This window comes from Sebastes fasciatus, chromosome 2, assembly GCF_043250625.1.
Source record: "Sebastes fasciatus isolate fSebFas1 chromosome 2, fSebFas1.pri, whole genome shotgun sequence".
Lineage (NCBI taxonomy): Eukaryota > Metazoa > Chordata > Actinopteri > Perciformes > Sebastidae > Sebastes > Sebastes fasciatus.
The window spans coordinates 15053879-15076297 of NC_133796.1; the positions used below are offsets into that span (position 1 = coordinate 15053879).

The 22419-nt window shown below is 40.6% G+C and overlaps 2 protein-coding genes across 5 annotated transcripts in view; one reads left to right on the plus strand and one right to left on the minus strand.

Annotated features, from left to right (window-relative positions):
• Positions 1-22419, minus strand: part of insyn1 (inhibitory synaptic factor 1) — a 625574-nt gene that overhangs the window by 241071 nt on the left and 362084 nt on the right. The gene's annotated exons all lie outside the window — the stretch shown is intronic.
• Positions 1-22419, plus strand: part of igdcc4 (immunoglobulin superfamily, DCC subclass, member 4) — a 71232-nt gene that overhangs the window by 4340 nt on the left and 44473 nt on the right. For all 4 annotated transcript variants that reach the window (XM_074611063.1, XM_074611072.1, XM_074611043.1 and 1 more), the window contains exon 2: positions 21647-21961. In XM_074611063.1, the coding sequence (XP_074467164.1) occupies positions 21647-21961 (315 nt within the window). The remainder of the gene's footprint in view (positions 1-21646; positions 21962-22419) is intronic.

Below are 22419 nucleotides of genomic sequence, written 5' to 3' on the forward strand. Positions count from 1 at the left end.
ATTACGAAAAGAACATTTACATTAGAACAGACTAACATTCGTTTAAATTAGGGCTGTCAATCGATTGAATATATTTTATCGCAATTAATCGCATAATTGTCCAGAGTTAAACAACATGGGAGTGGGGAAATATGCTTGCTTTATGCAAACCTATGTATATATTTATTATTGGAAATCAATTAATAACACAAAACAATGACAAATATTGTGCAGAAACCCTCACAGGTACTGCATTTAGCATAAAAAAATATGCTCAAATCATAACATGGCAAACTCAAGCCCAACAGGCAACAACAGCTGTCAGTGTGCTGACTTGACTATGACTTGCCCAAAACTGTATGTGATTATCATAAAGTGGGCATGTGTGTAAAGGGGAGACTCGTGGGTACCCATAGAACTCATTTTCATTCACATATCTTGAGGTCAGAGGTCATGAGACCCCTTTGAAATTGGCCATGCCAGTTTTTCCCTCCCAAAATTAAGCGTCAGTTTGAAGCGTTATTTAGTATGCATGATACCAACCATTCCTTTGGTTTTCTAGTTTCATATGATGCCAGTATCTTCACTCTAAATTTAAAACTGAGCTACAACCTAAAAATCGCAAATTGCGTTAAAGAAATTAGTGGCATTAAAACAAATTTGTATACCTGGATTAAATTTGCGTTAATGTGTTGTTATCGCATTAACTTTGACAGCCCTAATTTAAATGTTTAAGAATTGTCATTAAAATGTGCATTGCTTCAGGGCAGAAGCCACGTTTGTATCTCTCTGCAAGCATTTACAGCAGCATCCTGCATGTATTATTGCTAAATAATTACTTTGCATTGTTATTAGTCATCAGGACCAGTAAACAACACAGTCATTAAGGGTGACTCGGTGTTTGCATGTTTCTCTGTGTGTGTGTTTTCTTGGTTTTAGAAAGTGGAGCATGAGTGTCGGTGGTTGTGGGAACGGAGGCTGGTGAGCGGGGGCTGGGGGTGATTCTGGGACATGGATGAATTAGCGGGTGCTGATGGGGCGAATTTGAGGGCAAGGGCCATTGCTACATTCACAAACAAAGAGCTTGTTTTGTCCATTCTGAAGATCAAATGAAAGTACGTCAACTTCATTTAACATATTTCAAGCAAATGAATGAAACAAATGTGTGTCTGTGCGTTCACAGCAGTGGCGCCCCCAGAAAGTTTTCAAAGGGGTGGTGAGATGAAAATCGTGGGGTGGCACACCAAAACCAAAAGCCATAACTGAATTTCAGGAATTCTATTATGTTGTTGTAGTATATGGGATAGTTGATAACTGTCAATTTGAGAGTTAAGGAATCGCATACTGATACTTTGATTTCTTATTTTACAATTAATGTTACTAATTATCTAATGTGCATTGACTAATGCCGCACCCCGGTATCACGCCAAAGCGTGTAATAGACCCACCTGTCGACCAGAGGAGAGTGCGTCAGTGACACGTTTTTCCTCACTGATGTGAGTATTACAGGCATGTTTGAAGGTTCAGTAGGTTTAGGAAAGACATCTTGGTTGGGCTTAAAATAAGTACGTAAACTAATTGCAATAAATACGAAAACAACGTAACATAAGTACAGAAAACACGTCACGAACGTCACCAAAAAACACTTCACTAACGTAGCTTACAAAACAAAACACTGGTCTCGAACACCGGTGTCCTGGTTGAAAGGCCTGTGTTTGTTGCACCCATCCACCATCTTCAAATAGTCTCGTTGTCCTTTTCCTTAAAAAGATAAATATACAACTTTAATTTGAAGGAGTACATTGATTGTACGGAACAAAGCATTTGCTGGAAACAAGTTTAAAAACACCACACAGAAGCCTCCCATTTTATGCATATGCAACTTGAGAGGGGTGGTAGTGGGGGGGGGCAGCGATTGAATCAGGGTGGTTCACAGTCCATGCAGTTATTAATGGACATGATAAAAGAAAACATCTGCACCCCTGCAAGACTTTATGAGCAAATTAATCTGATTATTGTAACGCCTTTGGCCTTTTTATATGCACATGAAAACTGCATAAACATAGCAACAGTTGCACGATGAAGAGTTGGCGCTACACTGACTGACACTGTCACCACATCATTTACCCTCGATGCACCAAATTAGTATTTACTGTTTGTATCATCAGTCTAACAGTTCACATTAACTCGTATTAAGAATCTCAGTCCTCCTAGTTATTTGATTTGTACCAGCAAGTGTTGTTTTAGCTCACATGATGGTTTTCTGCGCTGTCCAGCTTACACAGTTACACAGTTGGGCTCTCCACTGGAGCAGCATAGTGTTATATGCCTTGATTTAGGGGAAAGGTACTTCCCATTAATTTCATTTCCTGTACCAAGTACCATCCATTCTGTAAACTGCTTATTCTGCATGTCGATGAAACCAGTGTGCCTGCAGGGAAGTAGTCAGCAGATACAGAGAGAACATACAAACTCCACACAGAAAGGCACCGTGCTGCCCATATATGCAAGTTGATCTCACCAATACCAGGTGGTATCATAGATTTAAAACCTTCAACCAGGAATAAGAAACTAAGCTGTAACATATTTTAGGAGTAGTTTGTCTAGAACAATGTCTTCCAATTGGTGATTGGTGGTCCAAAAGTGGACTGTGTGTCCATTCTGAGGGGTCGCGATAGGGCTGACCCGAATTCTTCGAAGCTAAGACCATTGCCATGGTACTCAACCTCCAAATCGCTATTCTAATGCTTCATTTTTATTTATTCATTTTTAGCGCCGTGTAGAATATTTCTCACCGAAGCTTTGAAGCCCAAGAAATGGTAATCGGGAAAGCCCTAGGTCGCCAGCATATAGATCAAAACAAGCGATGCTTTTGGCTTCCTCAGTTACTATCATGACCCTTACTCTGTACATCGTAATGACTCCCCCCTAGTGGCAGATGAAGAGGTTTTTTTTGTCCACTCGGGGGCAGTGGAAAGAAGTTGTCAACACAACGTTGACATATCATCACCTTTAAAGTTGATATGGCAAACTTGTTTGCAAACAGCTGTTTATTTACAGCAGCAACATTATCATTCATTTGGAGTCGTGATTCTGTCCAGCTATCAATGTTCACTCTGTTTTAGCTCTGTTTTTGGTCTCTACCAACACCTGAGGGAAATATCTGGCTTTTTAGAGGCTAAATGCTTCAATATATTTAGCAGCTACAGTCGCTAACCGTTTGTTGCTGAGCAGGTACACTAGAATGGGTTTTTGGAGCTTTTTTTGCTGCAGCTGAAAACGACGCTATGAGAGCCCTGAGAGTATAGAGCTGGGCAATATATAGATATTATATTGATATCGTGATAAGAGACTAGATATTGACTAAATGGATATTGTAAAATGGCATCAGTGTTGTCTTTTCCTGGTTATAAAGGGTGCGTTACACTTAAGTAATGTAATTGATGTAATTTTCTGAACTTAACAGACTATTCTAGCTGTTCAATTATTTGCCTTTACCCACTTATTCATTATGTTATCCACATTACTGATGATTATTTATCAACAATCTCATTGTGTAAATATTTTGTGAAAGCACCAATAGTCAACCCTACAATATCGTTGCAGTATCAATATCGCGGTATTTGTTCAACAATATTGTGATATTTGATTGTCTCCATATCGCCCAGCCTTACCTGAGAGTGATCCAAAACAGTAAAGTTAGATTCTAGCTGCTTTAAATGTAAAAAATAAAAGAATATTGTATCCAGCAAAATGCTGGCCAGGATTACTCTATCCTTTTCAGCAGAGACACAGTTTTACTGTCTTGTTATTAACATGTTAAAGTGTCCAAAAAGAGCAGAATACGCCTGCATGATTTAGGTCTAATTGCTGTTGCAAGGCCTTTAATGCCATTGTTTTATAAGCCCCAATGGCATTTTCTTCTTGCTGTTGCATTTTATTTAATTGGGTCTCAAGCCCAAATTACATCTCCTTTAGTTTTATTTTCATGTTGTGAAATTAAATTGGAGAAAATTGAAGAGCCTGTGTGGCCGTGACTTAATGACTGAGGAGAAATGTGGACCCTGAGGCAAGAAAAGTCAGCCACCACTGGTCTAAAGTTTAGAGTGGTATTAATGTGTCTCTGATTACATTATGTGTTTATCACAGCTTCCACCTCCCTATAATAACTTGTAATGCTACCCTATACAGACCGACAAAGCACTGATGTAGACTGTAGGGAATAGCTAATGTGCACTTACTGTAAATAAAAGTAAACGAAAGGGGGCAAATGGCCGACCACAGGTTTTTGAATATTTGCTGTAACCCAGTATAGCTAAGTGAATACCATTAGGACCTTCAATAACAATAAAGATAATCCAAATTAACAGCATTTGCTCACTTGTTCTTGAGGCTTTGAGCCAGCCCATTGCTTTGAAATCACCTCAGACTACCTCTATGTGATTTCAGCTCTAGGAGGAATTAAATTAGATTATTTTATTGTGAAATTGATGGATAAGTCTACAAATAAACATCTAGTTACTGTTTTAGGAAAAAAAAACACGCAATATTCTCAGGTCAGACATGGTCATCGTAGCAGCTTGTTTCATACAAAGTTAATATTTCAACTGAACACCCGAGGAACATTAGCCGTAGAAAACCTACTGCTGAGGTGACCCTGTGCAGTGTTAGGCATGGTGGTGGGAGGGAAATGTTTTTTTGAGTCAACCATTTATTCCACACACTGCACCAGGGTACTGTGGGGGCAAAGTCCTCCCTCTAGCTTAAATATCATGGAGATGTAAAGTTACACAAGGGCTTACATTTTCAGCTTGGCACAGTGTCAGATGAAGATATTTTGGATCTAGTGAGGTTGGTGTGTTACAAACATTGTATCATTAAAATAAAGTCTGAACAAGGTTATTTGTCATGGAATTTCAAGTTCAAGTTTTTCCACAAAATGTACAAATTTAAGTTTGCAGCACAGTGAAGGTCGCACTCTCACAGAAGTTGCATCACTGACTGCAATAAAGCTGAATGACATTCTGCATTACAGTCATACCTGCGCTACATTTAACGGCGATAACAATTTCTTCCCAACACGTTTCGTCATTCGTTTTTTCTATATTGCTGTTCTTCCATTATATTGCCTTCAAGCTATAGGGGTGTCAAAACACCAGAGTAATGTCAGGCAAAACAGAACAAATGCTGAAATGCCGTGTGTTAATGAATAATTGATTGTTGGACAATTCAAACAAGAATACTAACACAGACCTGTGAGATAAGCTCTTACATTTGTGTCATCATAGAAGCTGGAAACGTCAGTAGAAAGTGCAGCAAGAGCTGTGGGTAGCATCAAGCCTTTCCTTTCCTTTTAGACACATTAAATTCAATTCAAAATGCTTTATTGGCACAAATGCAACAATGACAATATTGCCAAAGAGTCAAGTAATAATGAGAATATAAAGAAACAGATCAAGGTACAATTCATAAAATTACAATCACATTCTTATAGCTAACACTGTGTAACATTTACCACAGAAACAAAGCAGCATGGGCATCCCACGTTTTTCTTTTTCCCACCACATTTTTAATGTAAGTCCAATACTCTTGTCTATTGGCCTCTATTTGTCTTCCAAATATTGAGAAAAAAAATTTGGCTCGGAAATTAAAGTTTCTTTTAAAAGCTTGTTTTTTGTTTCTGGCACTAGTTGTCTCCCTGCTGACTGCAGTTTTTGTGTAATGATCTGATTCTGTTGCGCCAGTCCACGAGGCATCAGTACGCCAGTGATCGAGTGGTATTTTTCGGAGGTTATCCTTCATTCTACAGTTTCACATACTTGGTATCAAAGTGGTACCAGAACTGGAAGTTTAGAGTCAAGTTTTCAGCCAAGTATGCATGCCAGTGGCACTTAATGTACAGACTAACCATCAAACAAACAGAGCTGCAATGCAGAAAAAGCCACAGAAAAAAAAAAAAGATTGTCATATAGAACTGAATAAACAGCCCCTCTGGCACGTTGAACTTCCTTAACCACTGGAGGAAGATGGAGTCAATGTTGGTCTCCACCTTTAGGTCCCTACGAGTTGACATCCATGTCTCCTCCTGAACTCTTGTGTTATCTGTAGGCTAATGTTCAGAGCGTGTTCAGCTCCAGCTTGTTGTGTCTACACCAGAGGGCCAGCTGTTCAACCTCCCGTATAGTGGCAGCTACAGAATATTAAACATTGAATTTGTAGACGGATGTATGCTGTCTGTGGAGCCACTTGCATTAGCCTTTACTGTTACACTACTCATGTGTCTTATATCAGTGTGGCCCTGAGGTCACCAGACAATATTTCTGTGTATGTTTTTATTACTTTAACAAGCAATTGCAGTGGGTAACATGCATAGACTGTATATAAGGAGTGGACGTATAGTCACTGGGACCTCATCCATTTGTTTGTGGACTGCCATTTTGAAGCCTTGAATTCGGCATTTTGGCCGTCGCCAGTTAGATTTTTTGCAACCAGAAGTGACACCAGAGGGTGGAGCTAAGTACAACCGAACGCTGTATAAGACATTTCTTGGCGACCAAAAAGGTTATAATTACCTTTCATGAACTAAAAACACACTGTGAAATGGTAAAAATTTGAATACAAAAACACAGACAACTCCTGGTCCAAACACCCTAAAGCATACCCTGCTTTATCATCCAGTTTACTCTAAATGGGAGCATAATTTACTAAATGAACATCATGTTGTATTGAAGAAGACTTGAAACTAGCGATTGAGACCATAAACTCATGTTTACAATGTTTACTGAGGTTGTTTTTTCTCATAGACTTCTATGCAGTCTGACTTCTTTTTGCAACCAGAGGAATCGCCCCCTGCTGGCTGTTAGAAAGAATGCAAGTTTAAGGCATTTCTGCCTCGGCTTCTCTTTTCAGACCCAGAGGTAGCCCACTGGTAACGTGGAGAAAAATATAATTACATCTATTCTCACCTTCCGTTCTCCCATGTCCTGTAGCAGATTAAGAGCTTCCCTCCTTAATGACTTAATTTAATTGCATTTCTAATTTAATTGATGGATAAATGATGTACTTATGTAAATTGTACTTTTAATGACTATGTTCTAGTTGTTAGCCTTGTTTGAACCCCAACTTATCCCACTCTTTCAGTATGTGTGTGTAAACATACATGCACAGATCTCTTGAGACTTAAAGCCAGAGAGTTGGTCGGACAGCAGCGCCTGTGTAGAATAACTCATTACACATTAGCGGTAAATTAAGTATCTGTATGTGTGTGTGTTTGCCGAGGTACTTTCACCCCGTGTGCCTGCCTGCCTGCCTGCCTGCCTGCTTGCTTGTGTGCAAGCGTGGGTGTGTCAGCCGCGATTTGTGAGTGCATCTTGATCCCCTCCCCAGAGAGTCCATGCTAAATTAGGATGCATATTATTTAAAGATGCCCTGGGCTGAGTTTCAGCTGGGTATATTTGTGCAGTGAATATGTTGATTTTTTATGGTGCCCTGTGTGCGCCTATTCATGCTGCCAAGGAGGGAATCTTAAGCACAGAAGTGTTTGTATGAAAGAAGAGGAAGTCTTGAGCTCGATTTTTGTCTGCAATGAATTCAAATGATTTGCTCTCTTGGGATGTTCAAAGCACTTTGTTGAATTTATTTTTTTACGGCTTTTTTTTTTCAGCGGTGAATTGCACGACCTCTTAGAAATATCTGAAAATAAAACCTTGTGAGCTAATGAGTGTTTAAAGGAACAGTGTGTACCATTTCGGGGGATCTAGTAGCAGAAATGGAATATAATATTCATAACTATGTTTTCATTAGTGTATAATCACCTGAAACTAAGAATTGTTGTGTTTTCATTAGCTTAGAATGAGCCCTTCATATCTACATCGGGAGCAGGTCCTCTTCACGGAGTCCGACATGTTGCTACAGTAGCCCAGAACGGACAAACCAAACACTGGCTCTAGTGAGAGCCTTTCGCATTTTTACGCACTTGGCGGCTCACATTATTGGAAAGGGAGGAGAGAGCGGAGAGTACTCAGTGTGGTTGCAATCTGCAACCACTCCACTAGATGCCACCAATCCTACACACTGTGCCTTAAATTTTGCACAAGTATAAGCATACATGCGTGTAGTTTTGACTAGCCTAATTTGTATAGGTTGTAAAAGGAAATATTTTTTCCATCTAAAACCATTGGCAGAGTTTATGATAATATAATGAACTAATCAAATACATTTAAAGACCATTTGTTCTGGCTTTTATTGTTTTTCAATATGATGTAATTTTCAGGTATGGAACATTTCAGGGGTTGTCTATCTGCTAAAGTAATGGCTTTTTGGCATCCACATGTGGGTGTCAGTGTTGGAAAATTGCCATTTGACTCCTTTCAATCATGACAGGGGGGGATACGTAGAGCTGCTTAGAATGGTATTTGGAATTTGGCCCACGAGACAAGCCAGGTGCCAAGGTGAGAGATTGTTTATTGCAATGTGCTGCTAAGCTATCTTGTTATCTTGCCATCTGAAGGAGAGCTGTTCTCTTATTTGGCCATCACACCAAATTCCAGCAATTTTTACCAAAACAGTGTAGCTTGCATTCTAGCTCGCAGAAGTCATATTTCAGAGTAAAAGCTTCACCTTAAAGTCTATTGTGAGCGGTTTGCCCACAAAAATGTCATATGTAAGAGCATTGTAATCTTGAGTGTGCCTTTACCAGCAATGTTACTGCTTTTGTTCACACTTGAGCCATGTGAAAAATATAACAAGGTAGTACTTTCCAGATGACGCCAACATGTAAAATTGGCATTTACATTACAGAGAAAGCCTTATTGGACAAATAGTAATGTTCTTTTATAGCAGCTTTTGTTGCACCTCTGTTGCCTACACAGTCGTTGGTAATGCTGTCTGTTAATTCTTTGATCCCAGGAGCATAAATGGATATTACTACCGCAATGATGCAACTCAGATGGATTGTGTTATTTCATCCTGTTGGCTTAGGTCATTGAGGTTTGCCATGTAGTGTCATTGATAACATTACGTAATGTGATTTGAGCTGATGCTCAGGGTGGGGTCACAGCTCCTACACAGGGTGATATACAGTATTTTATCCAAGCGAGCCAGCACTAACCTCAATCCAATGCCTTATCATAACCTCATTTGAATCCCAGCACTTGCTCTATCCATAGCTCCAACTCCACTGACAGCGGTGGCAGTATTGAACATCATCTGCATGCTGAAGCTGCAGCAAGAGAGGCAGTTAACCAGCTTCTTATAGTAGTGGTTATATCCTGTCATTCCACAAATTCTAAATAATTGTGATTATCATTTTGGCCCTAGTCGTGCAGCCCTATACTGATAAGCTCTATATACCTGAAACAACTTGATTTCTTACTTGCTTTCATGACTGTGGCTCTTATTCTACCAGTGTAGCTTAATCCTTGTATGTGCGATTGTGTGTGTGTGTGTGCTATTGTGAGAGAAGCAGCAGCAGTCTGGCGGCGCTCATTTGGTCAACTAACCTGCATTCACATTCCTTCCATTCCTCCCCGCTGTCTGCTTGGTCACATGAGTGCAGAGGAGTTACACTGAAGCCGGCCCTGCAGGTGGGAAGAAGTGGGTAAATATAGATAAATATTGCAAAGCCACTACCGAGAATTGTAGAGTTATGGTACGTTGATGAGTATGTGCTGCAGAGGGAAAAGGCAGTTCAGGAAATTCACATGCATAGCAGTCAAAAGGAGGATTGACAAATTTAATGCAAGTGCAGCAGACTGTGCTTTAATTCCTGGATTACTCATATCACATTTAGCCGTCATACAATACACACATTTAGGAATCTCTGGAATCATTTGTGCATTCATACTGAGCAAACTCGCCCTTTAGTTCTCATTCAGAGGCAGTATATAACACGCAAAGATCACAGCACATCTCTCTCACATCATCATGGATGGAAAATGTCATTATTGAGAACCCCGGTGTGCGCATAATAATACGTGAAGCTCGCTCAGTGCAGCATGCCCTTCCTCCGTGCACGTACCAAGCAGTGTCACATAGCAGTCTCATTCATCATTCTGACCTTGTGGGAGATGCTCAACCCTGATCCTTGCACATGAGCATTATAATGTACATGTGCCTCACTTCAAAGAACAGAGTTGAGTAAGAGGAGAGTGTATTTCCATATAATGCCTTCCTGTACGCCCCGCCTTTCTCTCTTACATACTGGGAACCTTTACATCACCAGTGCAACCGTCTCATTCGCCAACGTCACCGGCCGGGAAACAAATTCCTGTACATTCATCGTGTCGCTGTGCGAACAAACAGATTCTGATTTGGATCTCCCGTGTTACTCCCATGTTGGTTTTATTGCTCGCTTTGTTGACTCACGCAAGTGGGCCTGGCACTTGACATGGCCATGTGGAGGCCCCATGCTGTTGGGAGGCCCTGCATGCAGGATCGCCGCTCTGTGATTGGAGGAGGCCAGGCTGGGATGAATGAGCACTGTACATAGAGCAGGAGGCATGAGGGACTGCACTGGTACGCCCCCACCTCCCCTCTCTCATTCTCTATCCCTCTCGTTCTCTGCTCTGCTCCCTTTCTCCCTCTTGTGCACACACATTCAGTGGGACACGGGAGCCATGTTTGTCTCACCACAACCCCTCTTCTTTTCACTCTACACTTTCATGCCATTTGTTTGTTCCGTTGGCTTTGAGAAGAGAGTCACTGTATGATCGTGTCAACTTAGCGGTTCATTAGTGCCTGCAAAACATGGAAACTTTTCATATTAGATGTTGGACAGTAGAGCTATTGTGCATCTAAGTACAGTGTGACAGGTGCAAAGGCAGGTTGACAAATCATTACACGAGTTTGAGAACCATGGAGAGCTGAAACAATGTAGATTCTTTTTTTAAAGCAAAAATGCTTAAAATCCACTTGTTCCAGCTTCTCTAATGTGAATCTTTACTGGATATCTTTGTCTTCTAAGATAGTAAATTAAACATTTGTTGTTGTTTTTTACTTGTGGAACAAAGCAAGTAATTTGAAATGTAATCTTGGGCTTAAACCTGCAGAATGTTTTTGGCATCATTGGGTAGAAATTCCATAATAACCTTTCAGCATATTGTAATTCAAGTGTTTTGAGGGATTAAAAAAATCTAGCCCATGACGGGAGACTTTCCAATCACAGGTCATTTCAGTGAGAGAGCGTTCCTATTGGTTGTTCATTCAACGGAGGCAGCTGTCAATCACTCACAAAATCTGATCAAACAGTCAAACTAGGCAGCGCTGATCAAATATGAATTAATATTCTGTTACTTTAATGTTTATTTCTCACCTCAAATTTTTTCAGAAACATCTTGTAGTGTGAAGTTTTTGCTGTAAAATGAGAAGTTTGTTCCGGCTGGTGGGCGGTGCTTGGTATTTCCTCAACTGATCTCAACATGGCTGCAGGGCCACAAATGTTCTCATTTTACAGCTAAACAGTACACTACAAGATGTTTCTGAAAACATTTGAGCCGAGAAAGACATTACAGTAACAGAATATTGATTCATATCAGCGCTGCCTAGTTTGACCGTTTGATCGGAGTTTGCGAGTGATTGACAGCTGCTCAGAGACTGCAGGTTCCAGCTCGACTCTGATTGGTTGTTTTCCTCCGGTCTGTGAAATCTTGCAGACGCTATTTGGAGCACCCGAGGACACCGAAGGCCAAAGAAGCACATGATTTTTTTCAGATTAACTGTTGCATGTATTGCTGTCAGGATATAGTGACCGTTTTATGAAAATAACTTTTTAACCATATTTGCTCTAATTCTACCCACTGCAGCTTTAAGGAAATGGTGATGTAATGAAATTTTATAGGAGCATTTTATAGACATAGATCTAGGCACAGAACTAATTGATTAAGCAAACAAAAATAATCATCACATTCATTAATAATGAAAATGACATTTTGTTTTTCATCTTGAAATGTCAATAATGTGCTTTTGGGAGGTGATTAGATGGTAATAAATTAGATTTGTCTTTTTAAAGTTAAAGATTTTCAATATGCCACTTGATCCGGAGGCCAGTGGCTGAATATTTAATTTAGGAAGACTCTTTAAACCGTTTCCTGCAGCCCTTAAAGTGAAAACAATCAGCTTCTATTAATATTGCAGCCCCGTCAGTTTGTGCAAACCCGGTGAACTCTCCAATGCACAAAATCAGAGTAAAACCTTTGATTCATTGTATCAGCTTTCTGACAGCGAGAGTGAGTGTGTGTTTTGCGGTTAAGATGACGGGGTGTGAGAAGAACCCCGCTGTATCGTCATGGGAGGAAACACAGCTTGAACGGTTAACACCTGACACGGCAGCTGTTCAGATTGTCGAGTGACTCACAGCCTCGCTGTGGATTCAGTGAGCCCTCTGTATGCAGCATTGCTTAACTAGTAAACAGAGTTTTATTTGCCATCAGAGCAATTTAAGACTCATAAAGAGGGTTGAATGTGTGGCATGCTTCAGACTCTTGACGCCGCTTTACATTTTTCACAGACCGAATCCAATGCCCAAGGCAACATTTTTAACATGGAAAGCCATGCCAGAGATGAAGCACACTTGATAAAAGCCTAAATATTTAGACAGGAGTGAGGCGCGTCTGTCAGGGAGACTTTCTGCTTCTTGTTATTACACAGGCATTTCCACCTGCATACCGAAACCTGAGAGCTTCAATCTCTCTCTGCAGGGTTTATCGCTATGCTGCCTCTCTGCTCAGATTATCCCAACTGTGGCTTGGAAATATCGATTTATTCACACGCCGGATAGTTTTCGGGCCACAAGCTCGTGTAAGTGCCTGGGCGATTTTATACCTTGTTGTTATCGATGTTAGGTGATTGAATCAGCAAACAAAGGCTGTGCTGAAACAACATGCGAGCACTAGTTGAGCTTGATTTGAGGTTTGGTTTGTGGCATCCAGACCTACCACACACACACACACACACACACACACACAGACAGGAGTTATCCCGCTGTAAACGTCCCAGTGCTATCAATCAGACCATCTGTCCCTCTCCACTCAGCCTTTATTTAGGCTTCAGTGCATAGTGATGTCCTACAACGCTGTTTTACCGAGACAAGTACTAACCTACAAGTATGATACAATACATTGCGAACATTGCAATTGCTAACATCATTCAGGAACAAGTCGTAGCAATTATCTACTGCTGCTGTGTCAATTTAGCAGGAGGTACGAAGCAATCTGGTTATCCCTGCTTTTGAGTGCTTTAGTGGTCCCTCCTCACAAAAGCGTCTGTAATCACATTTCGCTGCTCGCTGTCAATTGAGTCTCAAGGCTGCCCTAATCTTATCTAGCACTATTCAGTCCTGGTATTTCATTCTTTTAATTCTCCGGATTTCTTTCTTTGTCTCGTGTATCTTCTCTTTTCCATTTCTCATTTGTAACCTCTTTCACCCTGCTTGGCACTTGTTAATACAACACTATAGTATAGTCTGCTTGAACTCGTTTTAAGCCATGCTTGCAATGTCGGTCTGTCGGTCGTTCCGCCACTTTGGTTCGGACTGAAATACCTTGACATATTGTCTGAATTGCCATGAAATTTGGTACAGGTGTCCATGTTCCCCTTAGGATGAATTGTAATAACTTTGGTGATCCCTTAAAGGTGCTCAATGCGAAATTCAAAGCATATCTAGTGCCGCCACGCAGCTCTCAACATGGCGATGGTTGAGCCGGCGGCTCGTAGCTAACGGTGCTAACAACGGCAACAGTGCTGACAGAGCAAACAGTGTTAACCTGGGGGGCAACCTCCAGGTCTGAAAAGTGAAACCAATGTGGAAGTGCCTTAAACTTGCATTCTCTCTAATAGCCAGCGGGGGGCGACTCCTCTAGTAGCGAAAATAAGTCTGATTGTATAGAAGTCTATGAGGAAATTACCCTACTTCTCACTTTATTTATTACCTCAGTAAACATTGTAAGCATGAGTTTATGGTCTCAATCGCTAGTTTCAAGTCATTTTCAATACAGCATGATGTTTATTTTGTGAATTATGGTCCCATTTAGAGTCAAATAGACGTTAAAACAGCAGCAACAACAGTGACTTCATGCTCAGGATGACATTTCCCCACTATGTCTTTATTTTGCAAATAGTTGTTTGCCGCTATATTAATGCTCTGAATATCGTATAGAGAACCTTTAACTTTTCAAATAGTGCTGCCATCAGGTCAAATAAAAAATGTGTCCAATACTTTGATTTATGAACGAATACCTTCAAAACTAATGACATTCCCATTAATCTCAGCTGTACTTTATGTTTAGTGCTAATTTGCTGGTGTTAGAATGCTAAACTAAGATGGTGAAAATGGTAACTAAACATTATACCTGCTGAGCAGGTTAGCATTGTTATTGTGAACATTTTAGCATGTCAATGTTAAATCAACACTGTGCCTAAATATAGCTTACAGAGGCCAACATGATGAATATCAGGAGAAGGTAATAACGGCAAAACAGATGACCACATATGTTTCACTGGGGTATCAGCATCGGGTAAAAAGAACCTTCACTTCATTACAGTAGATGAAGCACCAGATTTTGGACTCTTTTAGCCGAGCCTCTTTTGTGCGTGTCTCTGGTTCCTGAAAGGCCCGAGGTATTGTATAGCTTCACTTTAGAGGCTGTGGAAACCTGAGCCGTGGCCTCCGAGTCATGGGGTGTCCAGTCTCTGTTGACAGTGAGCTGGGCCGGGTGAAATATTCACTGTGTTGGGTCACTCTCCTCCTCCTACTCCTCCTCTTTCTCCTTCTGTTCTCTCCCAAACGTTTTGTGAATAGCTGATCCATTAACAGAAATGGACCAGCGGAATAGTGTTGATGGTATCGAGAGCACTGCCCTCCTAACTTCTCCATTTCCCCTGCCTTTTCTCTCTCTCTCTTCTTCTCTGTCTGCGTGACAGACAGGAAAAGTCTGTTTCTTTGTCTGTGTATCTTTCTGTGTATTTCTTTGTGAATAGGACTACAAATCAGTATCAGTTTAATTTATCCATTTATCCAATTATCCACCTGATATATAACAGCAAACATCTGATTCAATCTCACACAATTTTGGAGATCCTACCACAGCTGTATTCTTTATCCAAATTACTGTAATGGGCGCAATTAAAAAGCTATTACGAATCCAGATAAGGTGTCAAAATTGTTACTGATTGGCTAAAGGGCACTCTATTATTTGTGTGTGATATGTTTGCTTCTTTATCAGCCATGACAGCGATGAGCAGCACCTCTGCTAGGCACACACGCATCACCCGCTTTGCGTAGTGCCGGAGGGGGCACAAACAGCCTGGCCATAACACTGCCGTTTCCCACTGAGGTGTCGCGGACCTTCGCGGTAAAGACAACTGAACTTTTACCCCCTTTCCCAATAAGCTAGCATGACATGTTTGGTATCAACGGATTCATTGCAATCTCAAGATTCATATGATACCACTGTATGTCCACTGTCTTAAAAAATGAAACCCGGAACGACCTTTAAAAGACAGTAATGTTAATGCCAGTCATATCATATTCAGAGGGTTAACAGTAGGCCAAGTAAACCTGAGGAGGCGAATAATTCCAATTTTAAGACAGTGAGACAGGCAGAGTTTATTTAAAATGTAACCTATGGTCCTTTTTTTCTCTTTTAGATGGTTAAATTATGTTAGAAATAGGCCAACTAGTAGGCTAAAGTAAAATGTTTGGCCTATTCAGACAAGACAACTTTATTTAAAAGATATATATCAGCTTACCTTGTTTCTTTTTCAATGTCTTAATGTCACTGGTGCATTCTGGTCCGATTCTTTTTTTTAATTTTATGTTTATAAAAAAAAATATGTGATCTTCAAAAAATCTTTTTCAAAAAAGGAGTCTTGAAAAAAGGGGATGTCTCACAAACAAGGTAAATATGGTATATTATAAGCAGGTTAAGAGGCTATGTCAATCTTGTATGCACGGAAATAACACTGTTTAAGAACTTCTTGGCAAATATTGTCGCACGTGCTTCCGCACGCGCCAGAAGAGGTGGAGGGGCACCTGCTAAAATCATGCCTAGGGCACCAAATTGGTCAGGGCCGGCTCTGGTGATGCTGTAATTGTTTACACCTTGTGTCTTTTATACCTACTGTATCAGTGACAACCACAGAAGTGGTTTTGAGTACTAAGCCAGGTGTTTATGTCTGTCTGTGTGTGGACAGATTTTGTCACTGTGATGGCGTCTCAAGCGTGTAAGATGTAGTCACGAAACTTTACAGGTGTGTAGTTGAGATCAAAATGGAGCCATAGTTCGAAGATGGGTGTGGTTGGAGCAAGGGCGCCGAAAGTAGGGGGTAAGGAACACTTTACGCCTCTGGTTCGATTTGGCGTCGCGGCCGGTGTGATCCCATCGCAAGATGGTTTCTAGTTGTTTCTTTTTCTCCTGTTGTCTGTCAGGCTCTATTTCATCCTCTCCCCTTTGTAAACCACTGTCCTCTCTCTACTTAGAGTAAGCTATGATCCTCTTGGCGCAGTGCCATCACAATCCATTCACTAGAGCTCAGTGAAACCACCCAGCCGCTACTATATCCCAGAGTGCACCCCGTCCTTTCCAGCAGCTCCCATTTGTACAGTAAAATGGCAAAATGGCCACTTCACAGATCCCCCCCCCCTCTTTACCACATTTTGTCCTCATGAGACACTGACAGTTACTCTGTGGGCGTGCGTGCATGCGTCTGTGTTTGTTGTAACGGGTGTGTGGGTACATGTTAGCGTGTGAATGTATGTGTGTAATATGTGTATGTGCCGCACATGGCCACAAATCTAGGGCATGTGCGAATGTGTGTCTCAGTATCAAGTGTTTTATTCCCAGATGAAATAGCCACCACTTGAAATATGTGACATGCTTATCATGCCTATTTTTTTTAAAGGATAGCAGGTCATGCTAGTCCTGCAACTGGACCTTTTTTTAGGTTGGACACCTGTTTTATTTCATCTTGTTATATAATTAGATCTAACCCTGAAAGAAAATTAGTGTTTTCCTGCTTTTTTTCTATTTTGCATGTTCCTCATCACACTTGTGCTCCAGTTTTGTGAGGCGTAATGGCTTCCATATCCAACGCAGAATGATCCCCACCTCTCGCCAAGTGAAACCATTGGCAGTGAGCTGGGAAATGGCTGCTAACGTTTTAATGACTTAATGAGACCTAATTAGTTGAAATGGGAGTGAGGAAGAGAGGAGGTGATCTGTGTCAGTGTGTGTTGGCGCGCTTGTACGCCGTGTTTCTGTTCCTACAAGATTGTGAGTGTGTTTTACTGTTCTTTACAAGTGTGTCTCTGTGTTTCTCTGTTTGTATGGTTTTTCAGTACATGTGTGTGTATGCATGTTGATGTTGTCTCCATGGCAAGTGTATGTATGTGTGTGTGTGTGTGTGTGTGTGTGTGTGCCAGAGCGTCATGCAGCCTTTCTCAGCATTACCCAGCCTCTTCATCAGGAAGTGATGGTGGGGGGTCAGGCCTCATTTAATCAAGGAAAAAATTCCATCTCCCATTAACTTAATTAATCCAACGCTGGAGAAAGAGAAGCTGAAAGAAATTTGCCCGTGTGTGTGCGTGTATGTGAGAATATAGTGTTTCTAAGCCGGATTCATGAAGAGGTTTGTCAAATGAACTGTAGAAGGGAACTTTAAATGATATTACTTGCACAGGTACAGTGATGACTTCATGAAATAGTCATTTGAAGTGACTTAACCTTAATTTATAATATTTGTGAGCTATAGATAGCGGGTTGTAAGCGGAAGTAAACAATCCACCATTAGGCTTACTGTGGTGGCACCTCACTTGTAAAACCATGTGTGTAACACTGTAATGTGTGCAAAGGATTTCACTTCTTTGCCAAGAAATCTGTCGATCCAGTAGAACCTTTTAAATGTAAGGTTATAATGTAAAAAAATGTAAACTCATCAATTCTTTAACACACATATGGGACATTATTGTTGGAGGTGCAAACCATTTCTCTGTATACATCCATGGTGCAAATAATGGAGGTGGTAGCGGGCAGCGGTAGCGTGATGTCACTGTGTAAAAGATTAATTGAAAAGTTTAAATTTTTTCTAGGGCTGTCAAAGTTAACCCGACAATAACATTTTAACGCAAATTTGTTTTAACGCCACTAATTTCCTTAACGAATTGCCGCATCTTGCAATTTTTAGGTTGTAGCAGGTTCAGTTTTAAATTAAAGATACTGGCATCATATGAAACTAGAAAACCTAAGGAATCCATGACCACTTCATACCAGCTTGTCTTGAAGGAGGCAAAATAACACTCAAAACTTGTGCTAAACTATGGGGAAGAAAAACTGTCATGGTCATTTTCAAAGGGGTTCTTTGACCTCTGACCTCAAGATATGTGAATGAAAATGGTATCTATGGGTACCCACGAGTCTCCCCTTTACAGACATGCCCACTTTATGATAATCACATGCAGTTTTGGGCAAGTCATAGTCAAGTCAGCACACTGACACACTGACAGCTGTTGTTGCCTGTTGGACTTGAGTTTGCCATGTTATGATTTGAGCATATTTTTTATGCTAAATCTCTGAGGGTTTCTGGACAATAGTTGTCATTGTGTTGTGTTGTTAATTGATTTATAATAATAAATAGATACATATATTCACATAAAGCAGCATATTTGCCCACTCCTATGTTGATAAGAGTATTAAATACTTGACAAATCTCCCTTTAAGGTACATTTTTAACAGATAAAAAACTGTGATTAATCATGGACATCATGCAATTAATCACGATTACATATTTTAATTGATTGACAGCCCTATTTTAACAGATGGCAGGATGTCTTTTCTGGGCTGCTCCACCAACAAACTGAGACTTTGGAAATAGTAAATCATGTTTTCATTAAATGATGCATTTCTTTTGATTACACTGTAAGAAATCATTTAATCATAAGCTAGCAAGTAATTCCTGGTGGGTTTAATTGCTGCACTGCACTTTTACATCCATACTGTGGATGTGGGAGAGAAGCGATAGCTAAATGTTGTTATTTTCCTAAAGGTTGTGTCAAAGCTAATTCGAAACAAGTGAAGGTTGAGACTGAAAAAGCTCCACATTCAAGCAGACTACTTTAATGTGACATTGGGGCAACAACCCAAACATCTCTGCTTTCATTGTCAGTGTAAATGCATTCAGTTGATTTCTGACACCGCAGTGATTGCGGCTGCACTTGAGAGCACAACATAAATCAACCGCCAGGTTTGTCTATAGCGGAGGTCAGACAAGAATATAAAGGTTTTCATATTTTGCAGTGTTTTATCCCAATTGCTACTTACTGTACTGTACCTAAGCATCTGATAATGAATAATATGTGTAGTCTACTGAAAGTAGTGCTATGTAGAGCTACTGTTGACTCTTACTTTTCATGGTTTTACCTTATTGTCTAATGCTATCCAGCCTGTTCATGAAAGACGATTAACTGGCTGCCGTCGTGTCAGTCAAGGTTTGAAGTTTTCAGTTCTTTTTATCTTGCATCGCCGATTCCCTCTTGATCTTTCTCTTCTTTTTTTTCACGAATTCTCTTTCTCCTAAGATCTTTATTATTCTTTTTACCCTTCCACCCATTTTGTTCTTCAGAGAACTGAATGTTGAAAAATAGATTGCAAAAACAGAGAAATAATACTAGCTGTGTAGGTGAGATACAGTCATATGAAGATTGGAGTGTTAAACCATTCATAGCATGACCATGAATGCATTCATTGTAATTCTAAATCATTTGCAACTTCCTTTCAAAAATGATAATTTGAAAGTTTTAGCATTGTAAAATTGCTGTGGTTAAACAAAAGCATCTCCTTTGAGTGCAGTTTATATAGCACTCTGCCGCTCATCTCACACCAGTTCATCAACCTCTCACTCCAGGACTTCCCCTCTCTCTCACAGACTTTAATGTCCTGCTGCTGACATACAAATCCCTTCATGCCGCTGCACCCTTTTCATGTTCAGAGCTTCTCCTCCTCCTCTTCCTTTTAGTCTGGCCTCCTGTCTGTCCCCAAAAACACCTTGCCTCTGTAATACATTCCCCCCATCCATCTGTGCTGCCAGCACTATTGATTCTATTGGAGTTATGCTATGAAATGACAAATTGCTAAACGTGGAAATTGATAAACTAGACTAAAATAGACAAAAATGACAAATGACGCATATGTGTGAATAATTGGATCGATGAAGAAGAAAAGTGCAATGTTTAATTTATAGTTTAGCTCTCATAGTGTTCACAGAGCAATAAAAAGGTTCCTGCTACTCTAATCGACAACGATCGGTCCAATCCTAAAATGTTGTTCAACATTGTGAGCCGTGATCCTCCCCCAGGCCAGATATTAGATGCCCCTGAGAAATGCGAGGAATTTCTGTCCTGATTTTCACAGAAGATCTCAAATATAAGGAGTGTAATTTCTCCCCCAGATTCTCCAGTTACAGTTGAGAAGCCCTGTGCTGTTTTCCTCTGCTGACATGTAGTGTAAAGCACTTTGAGTGGTTGGAAGACTAGAAAGGCGCTATGTACTGTAAATGCAAGTCCATTTACCAAATGACTTATTGCTGTCCGTTGATGCTGGCCATAAATCCATCCTTGTTCTCCTGGACCTAAGTGCAGCATTTGATACCATTAACCATGATATCCTCTTGGACTGTCTTGAAACCTGGGTGGGCATCGGTGGCACTGCTCTGCAATGGTTTAGGTCCTACCTATAACACAGGTGTTTCTGCGTTGGTATCGCTGATGCCAGGCCAGCTGCAACAGGTGTGCACTGTGAAATGCCCCTAGGCTCTGTGCTGCTGGGTCCAATTCTCTCTTTCCATTTACATGCTTCCTCTTGGCCTCCTTATACGTGGACATAATATCAGTTTCCATTTTTACGCAGATGACACTCCTATTTATCTAGGCTGTGACCCTTCGAACAACTGTCATAACTCTCTCAACCTGCTAAACTGCCTTCATGACATCCTCAAGTGGATGTCACAAGAAATCGTGGTGTCATTTTGTATCAAAACCTCAGCTTAGACAAACATATTAAATCAATGGTTAACATTCATCATCTCAGAAACATTTGAAGAAATAGACGATTTCTTTCTCCCAAAAATCTGAAAACCATTGTCCACACCTTAACTAGTCCATTAGACTGTTATTACTTGCTCTTTGGCATCAGTAAAACATCCCTCTCCCACCTCCAGCTCATCCTGCTGCCAGGATTTTGACTCAGGCTAGGAAACATGATCACATTTCACAGATCCTGGCTTCCTTACACTGGCTACCTGTTGCTTTTAGGATAGATTTCAAGATATTATTGATTACTTAGAAAGCCCTGAGGGGCCTCACCTCAGGTTATTTATTTCTTGTGGTTCCAATGTCCAGATTCCTACATAAAGGTGATGGAGCCTTTGCACTCAGGACTTACGCAATTTTAGTTTGTTTTACTCTCTGTGTTTTATTATGTGTTTTAGTTTTTGCTTTTAGTTCGTTTTATTCTGTTTTAAATGTGTTCTGTTTTTATTATAAAGCACTTTGGAACTGTGTTGTGAAAGGTGCTATATAAATAAACTGTATTATAATTATTAGTATTGCGCACAAAATATACTGACAAATTAATTGGAAAGTGAACATTTGAACACACTTTTCTGTCTTTGTCCCACACAGAAAAGCCTGTTTCGGTGGAGCTGAGCTGCGGAGCTGGGCCCAGCCATGTAGTGTTGGAGCCAGGTTTGCCCCTCTTGCTGGACTGCAACCTTGGGGCCAGCGATACACCTTTCAATGTCACCTGGCTTCAGGATGGCCAGCGTTTGCCTCTGGAGGGGGTTGACTTCCTGCAGTATTTGGCCAACGGATCCCTCTTCCTGCAGCCGACCTCTAAGGATGGCCGGTCTCCCCAGGGCATGGAAGGGGGCTACAGCTGTGTGACTGCCAGCGCCCTTGGTGCCCTGACCAGCCGGACTGTAAATGTTCTCCTAGCAAGTAGGTATCCAGCAGACACATTTACAAGTCCTGCAGGGCTCTCGCATGCTCATGCCCGAGTATGCCATTTGTTTTGATTAGTGAGAATGAATGCATGCTGCAAATGTAGGGCCCCGGATTAGCTGGAAGCACAGAATTGTGCAATATGAGGGGTTTATTTGTCTTTCTGTAGCCCTGATAAACTGGCTTATTGGTGCAGCGTGTATCCAGCCTTTCGCCCGATGCATGCTGGGATAGGCTCCAATCCCTAAGTTTAGAGAATTCATGGATAGATGGATGGAAAGTTTAACAAACTCTCATTAGCAGAGCTGCTTTGGAAAAAAAATAATTAAATAGATGTAGCAGAACTGAAACTATTAGTAAACTAATCAATTATTTGATCGACAGAAACTTAATCCACAACTATTCCAATAGTAGATTATAGTATATATAATATAATTATATAATAATAGATATTA